The sequence below is a fragment of the Phoenix dactylifera genome, chromosome 2 (genome assembly GCF_051530095.1).
Source record: "Phoenix dactylifera cultivar Ajwa chromosome 2, Ajwa_hap1_PhDact_Kaust_v1.1, whole genome shotgun sequence".
Classification (NCBI taxonomy): domain Eukaryota; kingdom Viridiplantae; phylum Streptophyta; class Magnoliopsida; order Arecales; family Arecaceae; genus Phoenix; species Phoenix dactylifera.
The window spans coordinates 31916233-31935753 of record NC_143191.1 but is presented as its reverse complement, the minus strand read 5'-3'; the positions used below and the strand labels follow the sequence as shown (position 1 = coordinate 31935753).

Genomic DNA, 19521 nt, shown 5'->3' with positions numbered 1-19521 from the left:
AAGTGTATTTAGACCTCCTTATCACAAGAAAGGGGTGGCTAATAAACCATGGTCTTAGGACCCAATTGTAATTGTCGCAATAAAATCTATAGTTACCAGCAGTCGATTTAAACAACTTGGGACCGAATCTCACCTCTCACCATAATTTGAGGTATTCGAGAGAAAAAAAATCATCTACCAAGCGAGGAATCGGAACTATTAATATTGCCTTGCTCCCAGTCATCCACCTTATCCTCAACCCAGTTGCTGTTTGACGTTTCTAATTAAATTTTTTTCCCCCACATCCATGGGATACGCATTAACTTCACCTAATTGAGCCCACTTACACGTCACATGCCACTCAACCAGTATCCAGCAATAAACTTTCTAAGCGCGGAATTAGAATAAGAAAAGACAGCATGTTATTCTCGCCAAGATCAACTGGCTACTGCCAAAGTACATACCAAACGCACTCTCGAAAGCTGAAGACGCCAAACACAAACAGCCAAACAACACTCAGACAGACTCAGGTCCAGATACCATAGTTCGCATCCTCACGGTAAACTCAGTTAATCGCCCTGCAACTCATCCGGACCTCGCCGCCGCTCCCTGCCGGCGGCGCCAACCTCCCCATCCTGACCATGGACGCTTTGAAGTCCTCGAAGAAGAGCAGGAGGTCCATAGCATAGGCCTGGACGAGGCTGACGACCTCACCAGCTCCGTTCACCAGCACCTGGTCCGACGGCAGGAGCCCTTCGCCCGAGAGCAAGTTGATGTAGTACTGGTTGTCGAAGGTGGCGGGCGTGGCCAAGTCGAGGTGGGCCAACGTCCCATTGGAGTCCGAGCACAATTGCTGCAGCGATTGGAGGAATTCTCGGTCGACATTGCCGGAGCTGCCGCCGCCTCCGCCGAGGCGGGAGCTGAAGGACGAGCAGCGGGCCTTGCCGATGGTGTGCGCACCTGCGGGGGCTTGCATTAGATCCGGAGCATGCAATTTTTTTTTAAGAGGTGAGAGACGGGGGAATTTTTTTTTTTTTTTTGGCCGTGTACCGGAGAGTGCGGCCATGTCTTTGGGAGAGAGGCCGAGGTTTTGGAACTTTTGGACGAGGGTGGCGACGTCGGAGGTCGGGGCCGGGATGCTGGCGTTGGCGGCCGAACGGCTGGCGGTCAAACCGTCCTTCCTTCCCACCTCCACCTCCCACGTGGGCCCACCTGACTGGTACACGCCGTGTATGATATTAGCATACTAATAATAGTTTAATTCATATGCAGCAAAGTTTTGGGTGGAAGAGAGAAAGAAGCTAGGGCGAGCAAATACAGACTTGAAGGTGAAAGTGTGAAGTTCTGTACCGGTGTGTATTTAGTTTTACGTTGATTATTTACCGGATAGATTTTAGATACTTATATAGAATTAAAAAATTCAAATAATATCTTTTTGCTAGCTATTTTGGATGAGGTTCTGTATGTTTACAAATGATATCAAAGCAAACTCAGCCTATAACTTATGAGGACTAGAAAATACTGCGAGATACTTTTGATTAGATTTGAATGAATTTAAACCTTTAGCTCGATAAGAAAGTCCGAGCTTAAATAGAGAGAATATATAAAGACTTGTGCGGGCGTATATTTAGTCCCACATCGGTTATTCGCGGAGCCAAAAAAAATATCTTTCAGTTAATCATTTTGAGTGAGGTCTTGGGTTGTTAAAAACGAGCTTTGTTGATACCTATAGGTAGGAGCGAACAAGAGTGATCTTCTCCAGTAAAAGAACTAAATGGATAATGTTGCCTGAACAAGAGAGATTTTCTCCAATGCAGGAACTAAATGGATAATGCTGACTATATACAAGAAAAACAAAAATGGTCCTCAAAAGAGGACGTTTAATTTTCTTAATGGTTGAGTTTCTAACAATTTTATTTGGTGATATCGCTGAATTCCTCATAGTTTTCAAGTCGCCAGCAAATAACGTACGCACTTACCAGCACGACAGAGTCTCGAGCTGCAATGGCGAGGATATCAGCACAAGATACTGTCTGAGGACATGCTAGCTCAAGCTCAGACTTGATCCCATCGACCACGTCGAAGCCCCTCAGGGAATTCAAGTTGGGCCCAGCCGTCTTCTCTCCTATAAAAGTTGCTGTATCATCCAGAAGCACCGAAGCATCGCAGCCCTTGATATATATCATTTAAGTCACCAAATCAATCTTTAGTAAAGCACAAGTTTGCATCATTAATTAAACTTATCCTTTAGTTACACTACGTCCGTGGAAGCATGACGACGTGCAGTCACTTACATTAACAAAACAGTCATGGAAGTGAAGTCGGAGGAGGGAAGCAGCCATTCTTGGGTCATTCGCCACTGCTTGTTGTACCCCTGAAAATATGATCTCTTCCGCCTGTGGGCAGCTACTTTGGTACCCATGAAATTGGAGCGATCCAATAGTACCATGGTCGCCGTTGCCACCACTGCCAAAACAATCTTTGGTCAAGGCATTGGGTTTGCTAGCTAGGGTTAGGACCAGGAAAGCACAGGCTAAAACAGAGACCATGTTTTCTTCCAAGGAAAAGACTAGAGCAAAGCAAAGGCAACCAATGCAGAGTTACCAACTCTTTTGGTTATCTTGTGAAGTAGGAGGGTAACAGATCTCTCTTATATATAGGGGAGGGAGGGAGATGACGAGGTCCACAAGATGAGGATCAAGGCTAGTGTGTTTGACATGACCGCGTTAACCTTTTGAAACGATCAAACGGAGGACCATGCAGTATAATCCCATGCACCTACTAAATTGCTAAAAAGGTAATTTGCATATAAATGTTAGTACGTTGGTAGAATATATCGCGCTCGAGCCATTCCGAATGAACCAATCTCTATATATGTGGAAAAAAAATTTATTACTTGCTTAGAAATCGAACTGTATGCTAAATGTAGACCGAAACGAGAGCTTCGACCAAAATTACTGGTGCATTCAAGTATTATCCCCAGTTGTCTTTTATCACTTCACTCTTTTAGAGCTAAGTACGTGAGAAACTGAAACCGATATCCTTCCTATTTTCTGGTGCTTGTCCTGGGAGTTGACGCCTTCAAATAACATCTCAGCTTTTGGGAGGTTGCAGCAAAGCGCGTAGTTGGTGAAACCGTCGTCCGCCCTGAACCAGGACTCAGAGACTCTTTGCTGTAGGAAAAGAGGGGGAGGGGGATCATGTGATCAACTATTTGAAGTAATCCGTGAAAGCTGATGCTGTGAGGAGTGGGAAATCCCCCAACCACGCCTATAAACGTGTGGGGCTTGAAAATAGGGCGAGTGTCAGCACACTGACCTATTGGGTGGTCCAAATTCTATCTACTGTTACTTTTTCCTTTTTCATTTTATGGTGGCTTAAAGATACGTAAATCGAGTATCAATGTTATTAAAGTATATATTCAGAAGATGATGTTCCGACATGTCAAGTTTTCTAAAAGAAGTGACTGAAACCATTAAACTGAAGGTTAGACGTAGGAACCTTTTTGAAGAGCTAGGATGGTATCACCCCATGCGAGCGGGTTGGGGGTGCAGGGTTTTGATTCCGGTTGGAATCAGCCCCCAAACAAATAGGATGTATATGGGAGAGGAAAAAACAGGAATTAAACCCTCCTAATCTAATAATAATAATAAGGCCTTGTGATGCATAAAATAGTCCGGAAGTTAGCAATCATAATGCATGTGAGCAATCAGAAAATTATTGACCTGATCAAAAAGGAATTAGTGAGGTGCAATCCAACTTATTATTAATTAAGCATCTGTGTACTTGTTATATTAGTCACATATATGTCCATATAACAGGATCCTTGCACAAAGGGCAGTGACTGTAAAACTATATAAGAAGGCACAGTAGGCAGTATCAGCACGATATTTTTGGCAGAACATTAAGCAGACCTACAATAAGCTGTAAATCCTCAGGAAAAGGGCAGGCAGCTCGTCCATTCAAAAGACATCAGGATGGAAGCGTCCTGGAATAGAGCTGCTTTGCTGAGCCTGTCTGAGATGCATTGTAAGTGCGTAGTTATTGACCTGCCATGCGACGAGTCATCGATGAGTTTTGCCTGAAGGGCCTTCTCTAGGCAAAAGAAGCATGCCCGCATGAATGGCAAACTTGCTTACCTCTAGTGTTCTCAATTGCTCTTGACACTGGGACACCAGCTGTTTCAGGTGCTGCACCTCTTGGCTTCTCTCATCGTGCTCTTTCTGACGCTCATGCTGAATCGCCACAGCTCGCTTCAGAATAGCACTCTCTCTAAGCAGGACTTCAACTTGCTCCTTCAGCATCATGTTTTCCTATTTCACGTAAAAGAAGTTTTCGGAAGCAAAACTGATATTTGACTATTTAAGAGTTCCTCTGGTTTGGTAAATAGATATTTTGAACAGCTAAAAGAAGAGAGATGTCAACTAGAGCGGAAAAAAAAATCAAGAATATCCTGCCTGCAATCTCTGTAAAGAAGCATAAAAGTACCTTGTGAAACCTCTGCATTGCTTCAGCACCCGCAGCACGGCTGATAATGGACTTCTCGAGAACTTCCAGGACTCTGGAGGTGCGAGCCCTTGCATCATCCATGTCAGTGGCATTCATCATTTCTCTCACAAGCAGTTCAACCCATTCAGAGCCATTAGTTGGAAGACTTTCTGCACCATGGGCATTTTCAGCATCCCCATCTGCACCACTATTGTTCATGATACCTGCAAAGTTTCTCAAGTCCATGTAAGATGAATATATCTCCTATTCATTGGGGGTCTTCGCTTGGTAGCACAGTGACTGACGAGCATATTTGCAATTTCAATGTAATCATATTCCAAATATGCCCAGCAAAGAGCGATAACAAAAAGGACCCATAACATGACCTTCGAGGATAATCTACTGATATAGCATGGTATCAAGAAACAAATATGGTATTATCCTCTTTCAGAAGTTGTCATTGATGAACACGCACCAAAAATCTATCTAAACTTAAAATATCACAGATTTATTCAATGAAACAATATGTGAAATTAGACTTTGACAGTTTTTTCCCTCTATAGCAATGTTACGGAAAGGAAAATGTTTACAACAGCATATACAGTGCAAGAAGATAAGATTAGTTCATATGTAACAATGCAGAGAAAACATAGACCTCCCAAAAAGCTTCAACAAAAAAATACAAGCACATAACCTTGAATGTACTAATAAATAAGTTAAACACATCGACTATTGAGTTTTTGACAACCTATCATAGTGTTTAATTAATGAATGTAAGAAAGAACATAAGAATGGCCGTAAAAAGGCACCGGCCCCCACTGGGATTTTGCTTTCCTTATCTACGCGCGCACTGCGTCAGCACTGGCGAAAAAGAGGTCGGCTTTACAGAATAAGAAGGGGGGACACCAAAGGCCTCTGCCCTTCCATCCCTTGGATAGATAAAGAACATAAGTTAAACACATCGACTATTGAGTTTTTGACAACCTATCATAGTGTTTAATTAATGAATGTAAGAAAGAACATAAGAATATGCGATCATGCATGAATTTCCAGATATAACTATTTCAGATAACTTTACTTTTAAAAAAAATGTTTTAAAAAATCATAAAACAAACCAGAGATTCCAAATGTTTAAAACAAACATGTAAGTTTCTGCATGAAACTATCATTTCCACAATCACAAGTTTTAGAAATGCCAAATAAATAAATAAATAAATGAAAAAAGGAACATGCTGGCTTTATACTACTAAGTGCACTAAAATTGGAATGTCCAGCAATTTATTTTATTTTGCCTTCTTACAACTAAAAATTCAAGCATAAACAGTTAAATAGTCAACCATGCTAGGGCATTTAGATGTTTATCAACCTAACAAAACATGATGTGAAGCCCAGGTAAGCCACCCATAATAAGAAATACCATAATGGTTGGCCAGCACCAAAAATGTCACTAATTTCTTTCTCATGATTAGCCTGTTACTTAGATGCTCTTTAATCGTGAGTAAAGATCATACTATTAAAGCTCCAAACCCAAAACTCAACCATCTATTATTGATCTTGCATCCCGCAAATACAGCTGGCATAATTTGTAAAACACACCACTTAAAAGAACATGAACAGAAAGATCTTACTAGTAAAGTTCAAATTCCAAAACTCCATAGTAAGCTCCTATAATAAGCAATGAATGAATCTTTTCTCCTAAACAAAGTACTCCACCATAACCTCCACCTTCATTGGTAAAAGCTGGACCTCCCAATGCTTAAAATAACCAGGGAAAAAAAACAGAAAAGGAGAAGATGAGTCTGTGCTCCTTTTCTGCTGCCATCATTTTGCAGATACATTCCAGCATCATTTTTCTTTATACCTTTATTGAGAAATAGTACAAATCCCACTCAAGGAAAGATACACAGGATAGATATCGATACACATCAAATCTCCTTCGAAAGGTGATTTAGAAAATAGACACTGCTACCCAGTGTGAAAACAAAGAACATGAAGAACGACAATAGACAACAAAAGATACAAATACAGCAACAAAAAGAAAGAGGTTCTCACTTAAAACCAATAGAACCACCTCCTAGATCCAAGAACAAGAAGTGAACTTAAAATTCACGAATGCACATCAGCAACAATAGCAGGACCTTAGTACATATTTGACATTTAACATATCCTTCTACATCCACTGAGCATCTAAATTCTCTTCTTTTTTCTGCTGTGCATATGCATTTCATGAAGTTTTCCAGATTATATCTGGTCTTGTTCTCCTAATATCTTCTATTTTTCAAAAAAGGGTAAATAATCAAAACTCTAAGGCATTAGCACCACTAGGTAAGAAAAAAGTAGCAGACCACACTACAGGGCAAAGTCAAAAGCCAAAAAGGAAGGACCTAAAGCCTTCCCTGGTATTGTTTGCTTTTGTTTCATGAAAACCACAAGCATCATATAATCACCCAAATATATCAGGACATGAAATTTTCTAGATATCCTTAAAATCTGCATAATCTGCATAATTTGCACATCTATACAACAATGATAACCATATTGAAGTCTCTTATTGCTGAACAAACCAAATGAGGTTTGACATGTCGATCCTTACCTGCTACACAATTGGTGCACATTTCTATCAAGCGAATAGGCTCAAATATAATTAACCAAATCAAATATTGATGCTATTGCAATTAAAAGAGGCTGACAATACTCCAACAATGCTTTAACAAAGACAAGTTTCTATATCAAAGTCATGTGAATTCAGAAAAGACCAAACAAAGAGAAAACTAAAACTCCAACTAAGTTTTCTTTATATAAATTTTAGATGGGGACCTATTTATAGACATCAGGTAGAAACCTGATAGTTGATACACTTTATAAAACATACTTGAGATTTTCGAAATGTTGTCACTAAGCTCATGAAAGAAGACAGCAGCTAATGACTCTTTGACCTGTGCATTCCTCCTCCATCATTTGGTTTTGTTGACCTTCCACTTTTATCCCCCTATGAAGCCTTCAACATCTTCCACATCACTTGACTGCTCATCTACTTGCCTCGAAACAGGATTAACAAGGTTTTCCTTAATGCAATCCCTATTGCACTTTATTCCTATCAGATTTTGTTTTCTTTTGTAGAAATATTGGGAATGGCTAGGTTAATAAATAAGTGGAATACATTGATTGATTGATTGATTGATTACATTCAGGTTTCTTTAAATTCAGTCTGCATTATTAATTATGCTTTTGGTTAAGAAGATTATTGAAGAATAGTTATGATAATACCTTTTTTTCTTCTCTACTTCTACTTTGAAAGTTAACTTGCCATGCAAATATTGAGGGACAGGGCACCCTTATGGAGGCGGAATCTACTAGTGCTTAAAAGGCAGTTTTTTGGTGGCTTCTGCTAATGATTTTATAATTTTCTCCAAGCTTTTCTACAGCACTTTTTGAAACTTAAGGACTCTCGAAGAGTATGCAGGATGAGGGGAACAATCTCTTAATGCAGCCAAAAAAACCCAATCAACTATCTCTTGCATAGGCAGCTTTTAGGGAAACGATTATTGAGTGCATAGTGTACTGTCCCAGCTAATGTAGGCACCATTTAGGGAACCTATTGTTGTAACACTCAAAGCTCAAAGACTTTAATCTCCTTATTGATACTCTCTACAGGAACCATACTGGTTAGAGACAGAACATGTTAAATTTAGCTAAGAGGCTTTCCCTTCAAAAGTTTGTTTCTCCAGTCACCACTGATTTATTGTTTGAGAGCTACTTAGGTGCCCTGATTGATGCTTGATAATTTAGAGAAAGCTGATACGAAAATTATCCATTGAAAAGAGGATAAAAATTCTAGCTTGCCCCAAATTACCTAGGAGCCCCATTGGCTGAGAAAAGGATCTTGGGTCTATAATGTGCAATGGGCATCAATCAGTCAACAGGCTTCAATGACACAAGTAAAAAGAAACGAATCTTACCTCCAATATGGGAACTGATTGGTGAAAAAGACCAGGATTATGCCAAAATTTCTGCGAAACCATGTCCACAAAAGTCTGACCTGGTCTTTGGACCTCTATCCAGGCCGATAATTTCGCGTATGCCACCAATCCGAAAGAAGATAACATTCTTGGGTGTTCGTGACTCTAATGGAATTAAAATGTTAGATCTGCTGCTGAGTCTGCATATTTTCTAACACCTCCATTTGACCAAAGTTATAATCTCTAGAAATTGAGAGGCATTTAGAATATCAAGGTGCCCCCAGAATCTAAACTCTCTAAAAGCTCTGAGTTATGCTGAATAAGAGAATGGGCTTGAAACTATAATATGTGTCATCCTGGATGAGTATTTCAACCAACTTCAATGGGCATGACACTTTAGTAAAATTTTGATGGACAAAATATTATAAAGGACATCAAAAAAGGACATTTGTGTCATTTATCACTAGGGATATTTAATAGATTAAGGTACTTTACTATGGCAAAGATCAGATGATGGAGTATTTGTTGAGCTTATCTTTCTATTGGTAATGGAAATTGAGCTGATGAATTCTCCAAAACTGAAAACACGATATTAGCTGGATTACTATCTAATTCAACTACATTGTTAGTTATGTGGATAGACTGTTGCAGCATCTATTTATAGGAGGTGTAACGACCTACAACCTCACCCAAAGAGGCTAACTATAAGGTGTTATTTGGGTTCTCTGATCCTGTATAAGTACCCAAGACCTTCTCCGCACACAAGTGATGTGGGGTTAAACATATGCTCGAACATGTTCTCACATACTCCACCCACTTAAGCTTTTGCATCCTTGCCAAGCGAAGGATCCAAATTCAATCACAAATTTGATCAAATTCAATCATAAATACCATGATCGACCTATGGTTAGCTCCAAATAGGCTCGTGCTGTAGTGACCCCTAATCTACATAAGCCATGGGTTGGATCCGCTTTGATACTATTTGTAATCACCTAGAATCTCACCCAGAAAGGCTAGCTACAAGGTATTATTTAGACTCTTTAGTTCTATGTAAATATCCAAGATTTTTCCAGCACACAACCAATATAGAATTAAAATATACGCCGCATAGGTTCTCACAGGAGGAGAGGATTGGTAAAGATGCAAATATTTATTCATGCTAGAGAATGCACTGTAAGTGGAAAAACAACAACAACGACGACAAAGAAATTGGGACTTGGGCTCTTATTCTGAATATTGATACAATCTAGATTTATTATATCATTTCAAAAATGAAGTTGCTTCAAAATTTCTAGTATTCTCAAAGAATGTCTCTATATATACCAAAATCTTTTCCTGATAAGTAATGTTAGCTTTAAAAAAGCGAAGGAATGGTCTTGTTGTCAACTTTTATTAGGATATGATTATACAAAGCCTAAAATAAATGAAATTTACAAAATATGAGTTTGTTCCTCTCACAGGACCTGTTTTGGGAAAAGTACGCATCATAAAATTCAAAAATGGAAAAAACAGTTTAATGTACAAAGGGTCTCACACTCTTTTCAATAAACCAGGTCTCGCACTCTTTTTCATAAACCTGCTTTACATAGAATCATGTTCCAAGATTCATCATTGTTGGTATCGGACCCCACAGCAATACCATTCTGGTAAAGTATTTGCCACACCCAATACAGGGTCTGTTTAGCATACCGAGACTTAGTAGACCCTGTACCGAGTCTGGGTTCGGTATTAGTATAGTATGCTAGGCTTGATACAGGGCGGTATGCACTAGTATGGTGAACCTTGCATATTTCTACTTTGTTTTAATAAAATTCACAAGACCACCACTAAAACAAATAAAATAAACATGTTGTTTTCGACTAACAAAACTTGATCGTGAAGATGGCAGCATTCCTTTCACTAGAGGAGAGTTCTATAAACATTAAAGTACACAATAAAGATACTTGCTCAATATTTTCCTTTCAGCAAAAGGTTGAGCAATAGTTAAGTAATTTTATAGTTCAAAATCCAAATATCTTAGCTAACTTAGAGCCTTGTTGAACAAGAAATGAAAAGGAAGCCAGACACATTAAAGATGATGGACAGATCCTGTAGATTTACTAAAAGAATATAGTAATTTAAGCTAAAAATATCATGAGAAAGCAGCTCTATTTCATCGATAGCTAGAACAGGGCAAAAATGGGCAACCAAGTTGAGGTTTTAACACATTTAAACCCAGCCATAGAAGGACTGTAATTTTGTAGCCTTGAAACTGATTATACATGATTGGACTCAAGATCACCAAGGGAATAAAATCACACATTCTAACATGTAACAAGACAAAAGTAAGACATAATGTTGCCTCAAGAGCAATAGAAGCGTAACTACGCAAATATGCACAATAGATTCTTAAGGTTGCTAAATTCAGATCTTGTGTAAATGATCAAAGAAATGGAGCAAACTAAGAAGATCTGCATATAATTCAGAAGGAATATTAAGACAAAGGTTTCTCTTTCCATACAGAGCAACACCAACTTCATGACCCTGATCCTTAACTAACAAAATTACAAACAGCATGGCAGCACTCCATCATCTTCTTAGATGAGGTTTTGGCATCCATTATTTGTGATGAAAGCTGCATTCTTGTCCCCTTTATCAACTAAGTCCTTGGTACTCTAAAATACATAATTTGATTGCCAACCTCCAATGAATCCAATGCATATCTTCCCAAGAACTATGGCCTGCATATTAGAAGAGCTATCACATCTTCCATTCACAGCATAGATGGCTTTTCTTACATGATCTGTTTGTGAGACATCTCCCCCTCGCTTGGCATTTGAAGGCAAAGAACGACAGATTCAAATCAAGGTGATCTTGGCACCAAGTTAAATATTGTAAAGTACAATTCAGGACCAGAGTAACAATTTATGCTTCCAATTGGATCTTGTCTCCTATGAGATGATTTGGATCTAATCTTAAAGTGGATGTTTAACATTCAGATTTTGATAGCGATCTACATGGATAAAGCTTAGGATGAAGGTTTTAACAAGAATTGTGGTCATGATTAGGGCCATGACTAGGATTAACATTCCAAGTGGTGGTTCTCAGCCCTAACCTGCCTGAGGTTAACAAGCATATAGAAAATTAGAACCACAATGAATCTCAGCTGAAACACCCTTCCTATCTATCTGAAGAAAGTAAATTTACAAACTTCAACTCTAAGGAGGGTAGGTTACCATGCTAACATGCTGAGGAATGATCTTGATTTTGTTCATTCGTAAATTAATATTATTCAATTTATAATCCACAAAATCGGTTAATAAAATCCAATCATAAAAAAAAAAACACAAAAAGGGTAATTCTTAGTTCTGTACCTCAACCAAGAAGTTGTTCGAATAATGAGTCAGAAAGGTTAGCGTAAAAATTATGAAAGAAATAGAAATTTTGAAATGATTTTCAAGATTAGATTCAGAATTAGAACTGAGAAAATGTTTGGAAGGAAGTCGATCTAGTTGAAGTTTGGGCTCCAATTCACAGCTAAAGTTCCTAGTAGAAATTGAGTCTAAGATCAAAATTGAAGCAAAAAACTGTACGACAATATTTGACAATTTGATAGCTTTTATTCCTTGTAGAGCACAAGGTCCATATAAAAAACAAAATACATAAATAAATGAACCCCCAAATTACACATGTTTAAGTTCTATCAGTATCATTCCTACAAAGTGATAAGTCACCGAAAAAATCTCTGGTAAAAAAGTAGAAAAGGTATACTCAGAACAATTTTCAAGCAACTATGATATTGCACTATTTTAAACAAAATGCAAAGTAAGACTATATTTCAGATACCTAAAGGTAAAAGTCCTGAAAATCAAGATTGAGATACATGAAGAAAATACAAGAGTAATGGGGTGCATAATAAGGAAAAAAGACATAAATTATATATATATTAATTGGCCAATAAAAGCTATGTCACATGAGAGCCTGGGAATTTGAACGCATGCATACCTTCAGATGAAATATGAACATTTGTTTCAACTCCATTTTCAGGTTTGCTCACAACAGAACCTAAGTTGATATCTGCTGACTCCAGACAGAGATCGTTTAAACTCTTTATAGCAGAATCCAGATCATTTCCAGATGCCTCAAGTGCCCTTTCAAGAAACTGCAATAATTTTGTTGCCATTTATTAGCTAAAGATAGACATCATAAGCCATCAATCTAATTTTATGACTTGTCTATATAATCAGAAGGAAATTTCATCTGATTCACGTTAACAAGCATTTAAAGTCATCAGGAGGAAAAGCTAGCTAAAATAGGCAAAGACTATGTGCAACGGAATCACACATAGTAGCTGTAAGATACCAAAATTAATGGTTAACTTATGAAAAATGAAAAAGAATTTGTCATAAGCAGCAGGATGTATTTTAGATGGAACTTCACAGAACTAAACACCGTATAAATGAAAATCGACTGAATTCACAACAGACCTGGATTTCACGCTTGAACATTTTCCCAAACAAGACGGCTAGAACATGCAATATGGCTGTTTGAAAACCGAGCTAATTCTATAGCTGGTCTACTATGTAAGCGGTAGGTTGGTCCTTTGGGGCCCTCTATCAAATTTGCAGCTGCATGTCTCGGAGAGGAACAACCATAGGATCAAAATCAATAGCATATAAAGGAAAAAAGAGGAGCTCCAATATGCTCAAATCATCGTATAGACTTGTTGGGGAAGCCAAGCACTATAGGATCGCCTGCTTTTGGGGAGGGGGGGGGGGGGAGAGAGAATAGGGTTTCGCCGACAATTGTTTATAGAAGGATGCCACGAATCCCATGCAAAAGTACACGCGTAATATATCCGCTAAACAGGTGGTAGTGTTTTGCTAACCTGCCATTAATGTTCTTTGACTTAACGACAAAAACAGCTACTTTAAAAGGAAACTGAAATAATGAAGAATTGGAAAAAAGAAGTCATTTTCCCATCACCAATCAAACATTCTATAGCTTCCAACAGTCAAAGTACATCTTCCCTTTCTCAGGACAGTAATCATGAGAAGTTCATATAAACTGAAAAAACAGATAAGAAAAGAAGGCTATAGCCTGGCAGATGCACCCTTCTTCCATTGGGAGGACAGTCCATGTTCAAACCTTGGGAGGTGTTTCCCAAGCATTTGGAATGGATACTTCTTCCATCATTTCTGTGAAAAGATTGCCAGTGTTCTTTAAACTAAAAGTAGACGGGGAAAAGGAATAGAAAACAAATGTTCCATCTATACAGCAGAAAACAGACCAGAAATAATATGCCTTGAAGCATTCAACATCTATCAAAATTAGAACATCCCATTCATGGAAGGTACCTTGAGCCCTTACTCTACCATTATTATAAGGGTATGGGATGAAGGAGTCTCTATTCCGAATCATAAGGAACTGCTGCCCGAATCATAAAGAATTGCTGGAGGAAGGAAAGTTGCATGCAAAAGATCTGTAGGGAGGCTCTCGAAAGCTTCAGTCAAATCAGCCCTTCTCTAATCAAGTTGCAATATAATACAAATTCCTTTCTCTAATGTACTCACCCAAATGACACCTCATAATTATTCTTTTTTACTATCTAAAATGTAAATTATTAAATGTAATTTGTTCACCAGCAATCAGCAAGTGCCGCTTGAAAATATGTCAGCAACCAAACAAAATAAACCAAGCAACCATCATAACGGATGATAAAAGACATCAAATCCCTTGCAAAGGGTATAAATTCTTTTTTCGTTTCTTCCTTTTGAATCAGCTGATATAAAAGCAGACATCACAATGCAAGTATACTTCTTTCAATTTGTACCCTTGGTTTCATTTTTTTCAGCAGCAAACAGCAAGCACCAGCTCAGAAAACGAAATCAAGTAAACCAACCAAACCAGTCAGCAAATAGAAACGGCGCATGAGCCCATGGCAGCACAAACATAATGCCTCAAGAAGACTTTTCCAAGAAAAACAATTAAATAAATGATTTACATAATCAGTAAATACATCCTTGTATGCATGATCATTTCACGAATCAAGCACAGTAGAACTAGAGTGCAGGCTGAGCTTATCAGCACCAAATCATTCTCATCATAAACGATTTCCTTTTTCGCATGAATCAAAAATCTAGAACGCACCAGCTACAGAAGCGATCGTTTTCAGAGAAAAGAAACCAGAAGAAAGATAAAAAAGAAGGAGAGAAGGGGCTTCGAACCTGTGGGTCCATGTCAGGGAAGAGAGACCGCAGGTGGGCGAGATGGGCCGTATTAATATTACCGCTAAGGCGGCTGTTGTTATTGTCGTCGTCGTCGCTCCGATGGAAAGCCGGGGAGCTGGAGGCGGAGGAGGGCCGGGGCGGGGAGAGTAGGGAGGCGGTGGGAGAGGAGGCGCCGGCGGAGCAGCGGACCCTCTTGGAGGCGGGGGGAGGGGTATGGAGGAGCTCCTCGAAGACAGAAGAAGACCTCTTGCCGCAGACTAGGGCAGACATGATGGTCTCCACCTCGACTCGGCCTTACAGTCCTCCTCGGGGCCGATCCCTTGGCTCGCCGCGGCCGCCGCCTCCTCCCGATCGTCCCTATGCCGCTCCTCCCATCCAGCGGCTGCAATCTCGGCCGGAATCCTTCTGCAGGCCTCTCCGGATCGATCCACCGCGGGGGCGGCGAGGGGAATCGGGGTGTTGGTGGAGGAGAAGAGGGGGAGATGAGAAGGAGAACGCGAGGGCGATTGGAGGCTGTGGTTTCTCGGGCGAGGGTTCCGAATTCCGAAAGGATGCGCCGTGGTTGGGACATGGGACCCGTTACATTACATATATGTAGCGATATAGGCCGGCAAGCGAAAGGGACGGAACTCTTTCCGAGGTTGAGCGCGCGTGAAAAAATCGTGTTTCCTTGCAATTTTAGGTGACTCGGTCCGGAAGTGACGCCCTTGCGCGTGGAGTGGGGCGACCAAAACCAACTTGGGGCCTTCATGTCCAACCAGCGCAAATATGGATAACAAGGTAAAATGGAGGAGAATTCTGCATGCGAAGCTCGTTTTTATGAGTTTAGGACAACGACAACACGTTATTTTCGAGGCTGCTTGAAACTACGGATGCCTTAATCTTTAGCCATGCCATATTAATGGCATGGAAGGAATACAAGAGGTGGATAGAGAGTCATATTAGATCCATGCAGACTATTGTGAGTGTTCGTTATAGATCCTTTACGATGCATCGTTTGAATTGTAGATGACTATATATGCATGCATCGCCACCATATCCCTCGTATCAGAAATGGACGACAGTTGCACAATATCCCTGCCATGCATGTTTGCAACTACCTACATGTTTTGCATCCCAACGTGATGGTCAGAGTCTCCAAAATGACCAAGAGCTTTTTCGTTTCTAAGATGGATGATGTGGCAGCGATCTATGCATGCATCGCGCTCTACATGCAAAATATGCACCGAAAAAGATTTGAACTCTATTAATAAATGACTATGAAGGGGGATGCTAATAAACCAACCCTCCATGTATCAAACTATTTTGTGAATAGCAATACAAGTATGATACATGGAAGGGAGGAGAAGGAGGAAAACAACATATTAAACAAATTAATATTCTCACAATCTCAAGATCTTCATATTAGTGGCACATTTATACAATCAACACCTCTTTCTCTTGCGATCTAAACTTTTCAAACTAAAACAGCAAGCCGTACTCAGTTAGCATTTCGAAGTTGTATTCGATCAGTAGACCAAAGTACATGGCACCGGACCAACACACATAGCTAGTAGGTTGAATACCACTAGAAGGGTGTTGACCTCCTATCAAGTATCAAAAAAAGAAGACAGATACACTAATGGTGCAAACCAATACAACAAGGATGTAGGTTGAGTAATTGTAGGGTAGACCTGTTGGAAAAATTTAAATGCGCACGCGGCTTGAGATTCGGCCGCGTGCGTGTTTGAATTTCGCGAAACGCCCGTTGGGGCGTTCGTGAAATCACCGCGGGCACATCTGCGGAAGGTATGGATGCGTCTGCAAAAAGACCAAAAAGCTCCTCTAAACATTCTTATAAATACCCCTTAATTTTATCTCTTTCAGAATACAAAAAATTAGAGAAAAATACCAAAAAAATTCTGAAGAAAAGTTCTTCCTCTTAGCCACTTCAGATTTTATTTTTGCAATTCTATTCTGTTTATTTTATTATTTTTATTTCGTTCTTCGCTGGATCTAAAAGTCCGATCGTATTCGATTTGACTTCTTCCGAGATGTACCGAAGAAAAAGTTTAGGATCGTCGTATCTCTGAGGAGGATTGTTGGAAAATCCGTATGTGGGAGCAAACACTTCTTTGGGACAGCATTTACGCGCTTCGATCTGCCTTCAATCAGGCTATTTCCTCTAACTTTTGTTTTAAATTTAATATTAGTAGATCTGTAGGATTTACAATTTTATGATTTGAATTTATTAAATGAATAGATTTATTTTGTGCTAGAATAAATTTTTTTTGTGATAAAATAATTTATTCTGATCTCGAATAATATATATATATATATTATTCCATTTAAGATTTTCTATTAATTATAATTATTAGATTTGTTTGTTTATTTAGGTGATATATTGCTAACAATCCAAAGAAGTACTTGTTTATTTTTTTATTAGCAATATATAATTCAGTAAATCATTCTAAAAAGGTAATAATTTGTTTAACCTCCAAGAGATTTATCATACCTCTATTTGGACTCCTCAAGAAGTAATTTTCAGATCCCATTCAAACGAAAACTTCAAAAATTGGTTAATACATAATAATTAATTCATTGAATTGACTTATTAGATCTTAATCTATTATTATAATAGGATAATAAATTTTATAATTCATTAAATTGATATTTTAGATCTCAATTACAATAATTGATTTACTATCACAAAATTAGTAATCAATTATTCTAATAAGGTAATAAATCTTATAATTCATTGAATTGATATTTTAGATCTCAATTACAATAATTGATTTGCTAGCACAAAATTAGTAATCAATTATTCTAATAAGGCAATAAATCAATTCTAATATATAATTCATTGAATTGACATATTAGATTTTAATTACAATAATTGTCTAGCTAGCACTAAATTAATAATTAATTATTACTAATTCGAAAAATTCAAATAGAAAATTTGAAAATTGATTAATCCAAAATAACAAATTTAAGTTTGCACTTAGGCTTTTGTAAAAATTGAATTTGTATGACTTCTAGTGATTATATCCACTAACTAATAGTGTTAAAGAAAAACTTATCAAAAAGGCATACGTGCCTAAAAAAAGCTGGTACTTAAATGAGCCTAGTGCTCCACCACCGATCTGGAGCTGATCTAGCTATTATTTTTTGGATATATCAAGTAGACATTCAAAATTCAATACAAATTTTAGTGCAATCTTTTGACATAAACTTTTTTGGTTATATTTTGACATAATCCAACTACTTCACGACCTGCTACTCGCCAAAATTCAAACCCAAACCGGAGTTCATCCTCCTCCCAAATTGAACCTTTTGCCTCTACCAGCACACCCTCTAGGACACCTGATGAGATAAACTATTCATTGCATCCATAGAATCCTAGATGCCCTTTCTGAAAGACTATATGACATTTATTACACAGCCAAAAGTGCCAAAGAACTTTGGGACACCCTAGATAGCAAATATGGTCTTTATGATGCTGAGGTAAAGAGGTTCAAGGCCTCCGACTTCAATAATTTTAGGATGGTGGACTCAAAGCCTATGAATGACCAAATTCATGATTTTAAAATTCTGATCCACCAGCTTAGGGCTAATGGGACCATTTTGGATGAATCATTCTAGTAGCATGTCTAATAGATAAACTATCTAATTTCTGGTCTGATTTTGCTAAGACTCTAAATCATACCCAAGAAGGTCTCACCCTAACCCAAGTCTTGAACTCCATTAGAATTGAAGAGCAGCATAGGCTCAGAAGTAGAACCTCTACTGGACACAAAAATGATGCTTATAATGTAGAGGCCCTACCTAGAAAAAATTAGAACTGACCCTTCAAAAATAAGCATTATAAAAAGAAACCCTACCACCTTAGAAACCCTAACCACCACAATGGAAAACCTATTCAATCCTAGGAGCAGAAGAAGAAGAAAGAGGAACATGGTGTTCGTTTCTGTTATATGTGTGGTCGGACCAACCATTTGGCTCTCCAGTGCTTCTATAAAAAGACTGCACCTTTTCAATCCAAGAAGAAAGGTCCACACACAACCAGTGCTCAAGTCAATATGGTGACTTCCGGCGCTGGCTCCTCTGAGACTGCTTTCAGGTCTGCTTCCTTCGCTCCTGAAGTTAACATGACGTTACAAGCACTTGATTGGTGGATTGATACCGGAGCTGGTATTCACATTTGTTCGGATCTCTCCTGGTTTTCTTCTTACCATGTCTCAAGTGGAGGAGCTATGATCATGGCAAACAGCTCGGAGGCACGTGTGTTAGGAGTGGAACGTGTAGACTTAAAGTTTACTTCTGAAAAAGTTCTGTCCCTACATAGCGTCCAACATGTTTCGGTCGTTAGGAGAAACCTAATTAGTGGTTCCTTGCTTGTCCAGCAAGGTTATCGTCTTATTTTTGAGCCTAATAAAGTTATAAATTATCATGGTGTAATGTTTATTGGAAAAAGATTTCTAAATGAAGGATTGTCTAAGTTAAATATAATAGTTTCTTCAATAAATGAAAATTCTTTGACCATGAATATAGAACCTCCTTCTATTTGGCATGGTAGATTAGGTCATGTAAATTATAATACAATTAAACAACTAATGAACCTAAATTTAATACCAAAAAGTGATCTTAAGAACCATGAGAAATATGAAATTTGTGTAGAAGCCAAACTTCCTAGAAAGCCTTTTAAATCTGTTAATAGGGATTCAGATCTATTAGAGTTAATCCATAGTGATGTTTGTGACTCTGGTAGAACCTCTAGGGGAGGTAACAAATACTTTGTGACCTTCATAGATGATCTGTCCAAGTTCTGTTACATCTACCTAATTAAAACTAAGGATGAGGTGCTTAGCAAATTTAAGATTTTTAAGATTGAAGCTGAGAACCAATAG

At 38.5% G+C, this 19521-nt stretch overlaps 2 protein-coding genes across 2 annotated transcripts; both read right to left on the bottom strand.

Annotated features, from left to right (window-relative positions):
- Positions 1-378: 378 nt before the first annotated feature.
- LOC103711512 (peroxidase superfamily protein) lies at positions 379-3578 on the bottom strand. The gene is made up of 3 exons (XM_089928895.1): positions 2274-3578; positions 1959-2150; positions 379-1195 (listed from the first exon to the last, which is right to left on the bottom strand). The coding sequence occupies exons 1-3, from the start codon at positions 2526-2528 to the stop codon at positions 545-547; spliced, it is 1098 nt and encodes a 365-aa protein (XP_089785021.1). The 5' UTR covers positions 2529-3578; the 3' UTR covers positions 379-544.
- A 141-nt stretch (positions 3579-3719) lies between these two features.
- LOC103711481 (uncharacterized) lies at positions 3720-15218 on the bottom strand. Its single transcript, XM_008797626.4, has 5 exons — positions 14633-15218; positions 12411-12567; positions 4468-4691; positions 4119-4292; positions 3720-4028 (listed from the first exon to the last, which is right to left on the bottom strand). Exons 1-5 carry the CDS (start codon positions 14903-14905, stop codon positions 3942-3944), a joined length of 915 nt encoding a protein of 304 aa, XP_008795848.1. The 5' UTR covers positions 14906-15218; the 3' UTR covers positions 3720-3941.
- Between the last annotated feature and the right edge of the window lie 4303 nt (positions 15219-19521).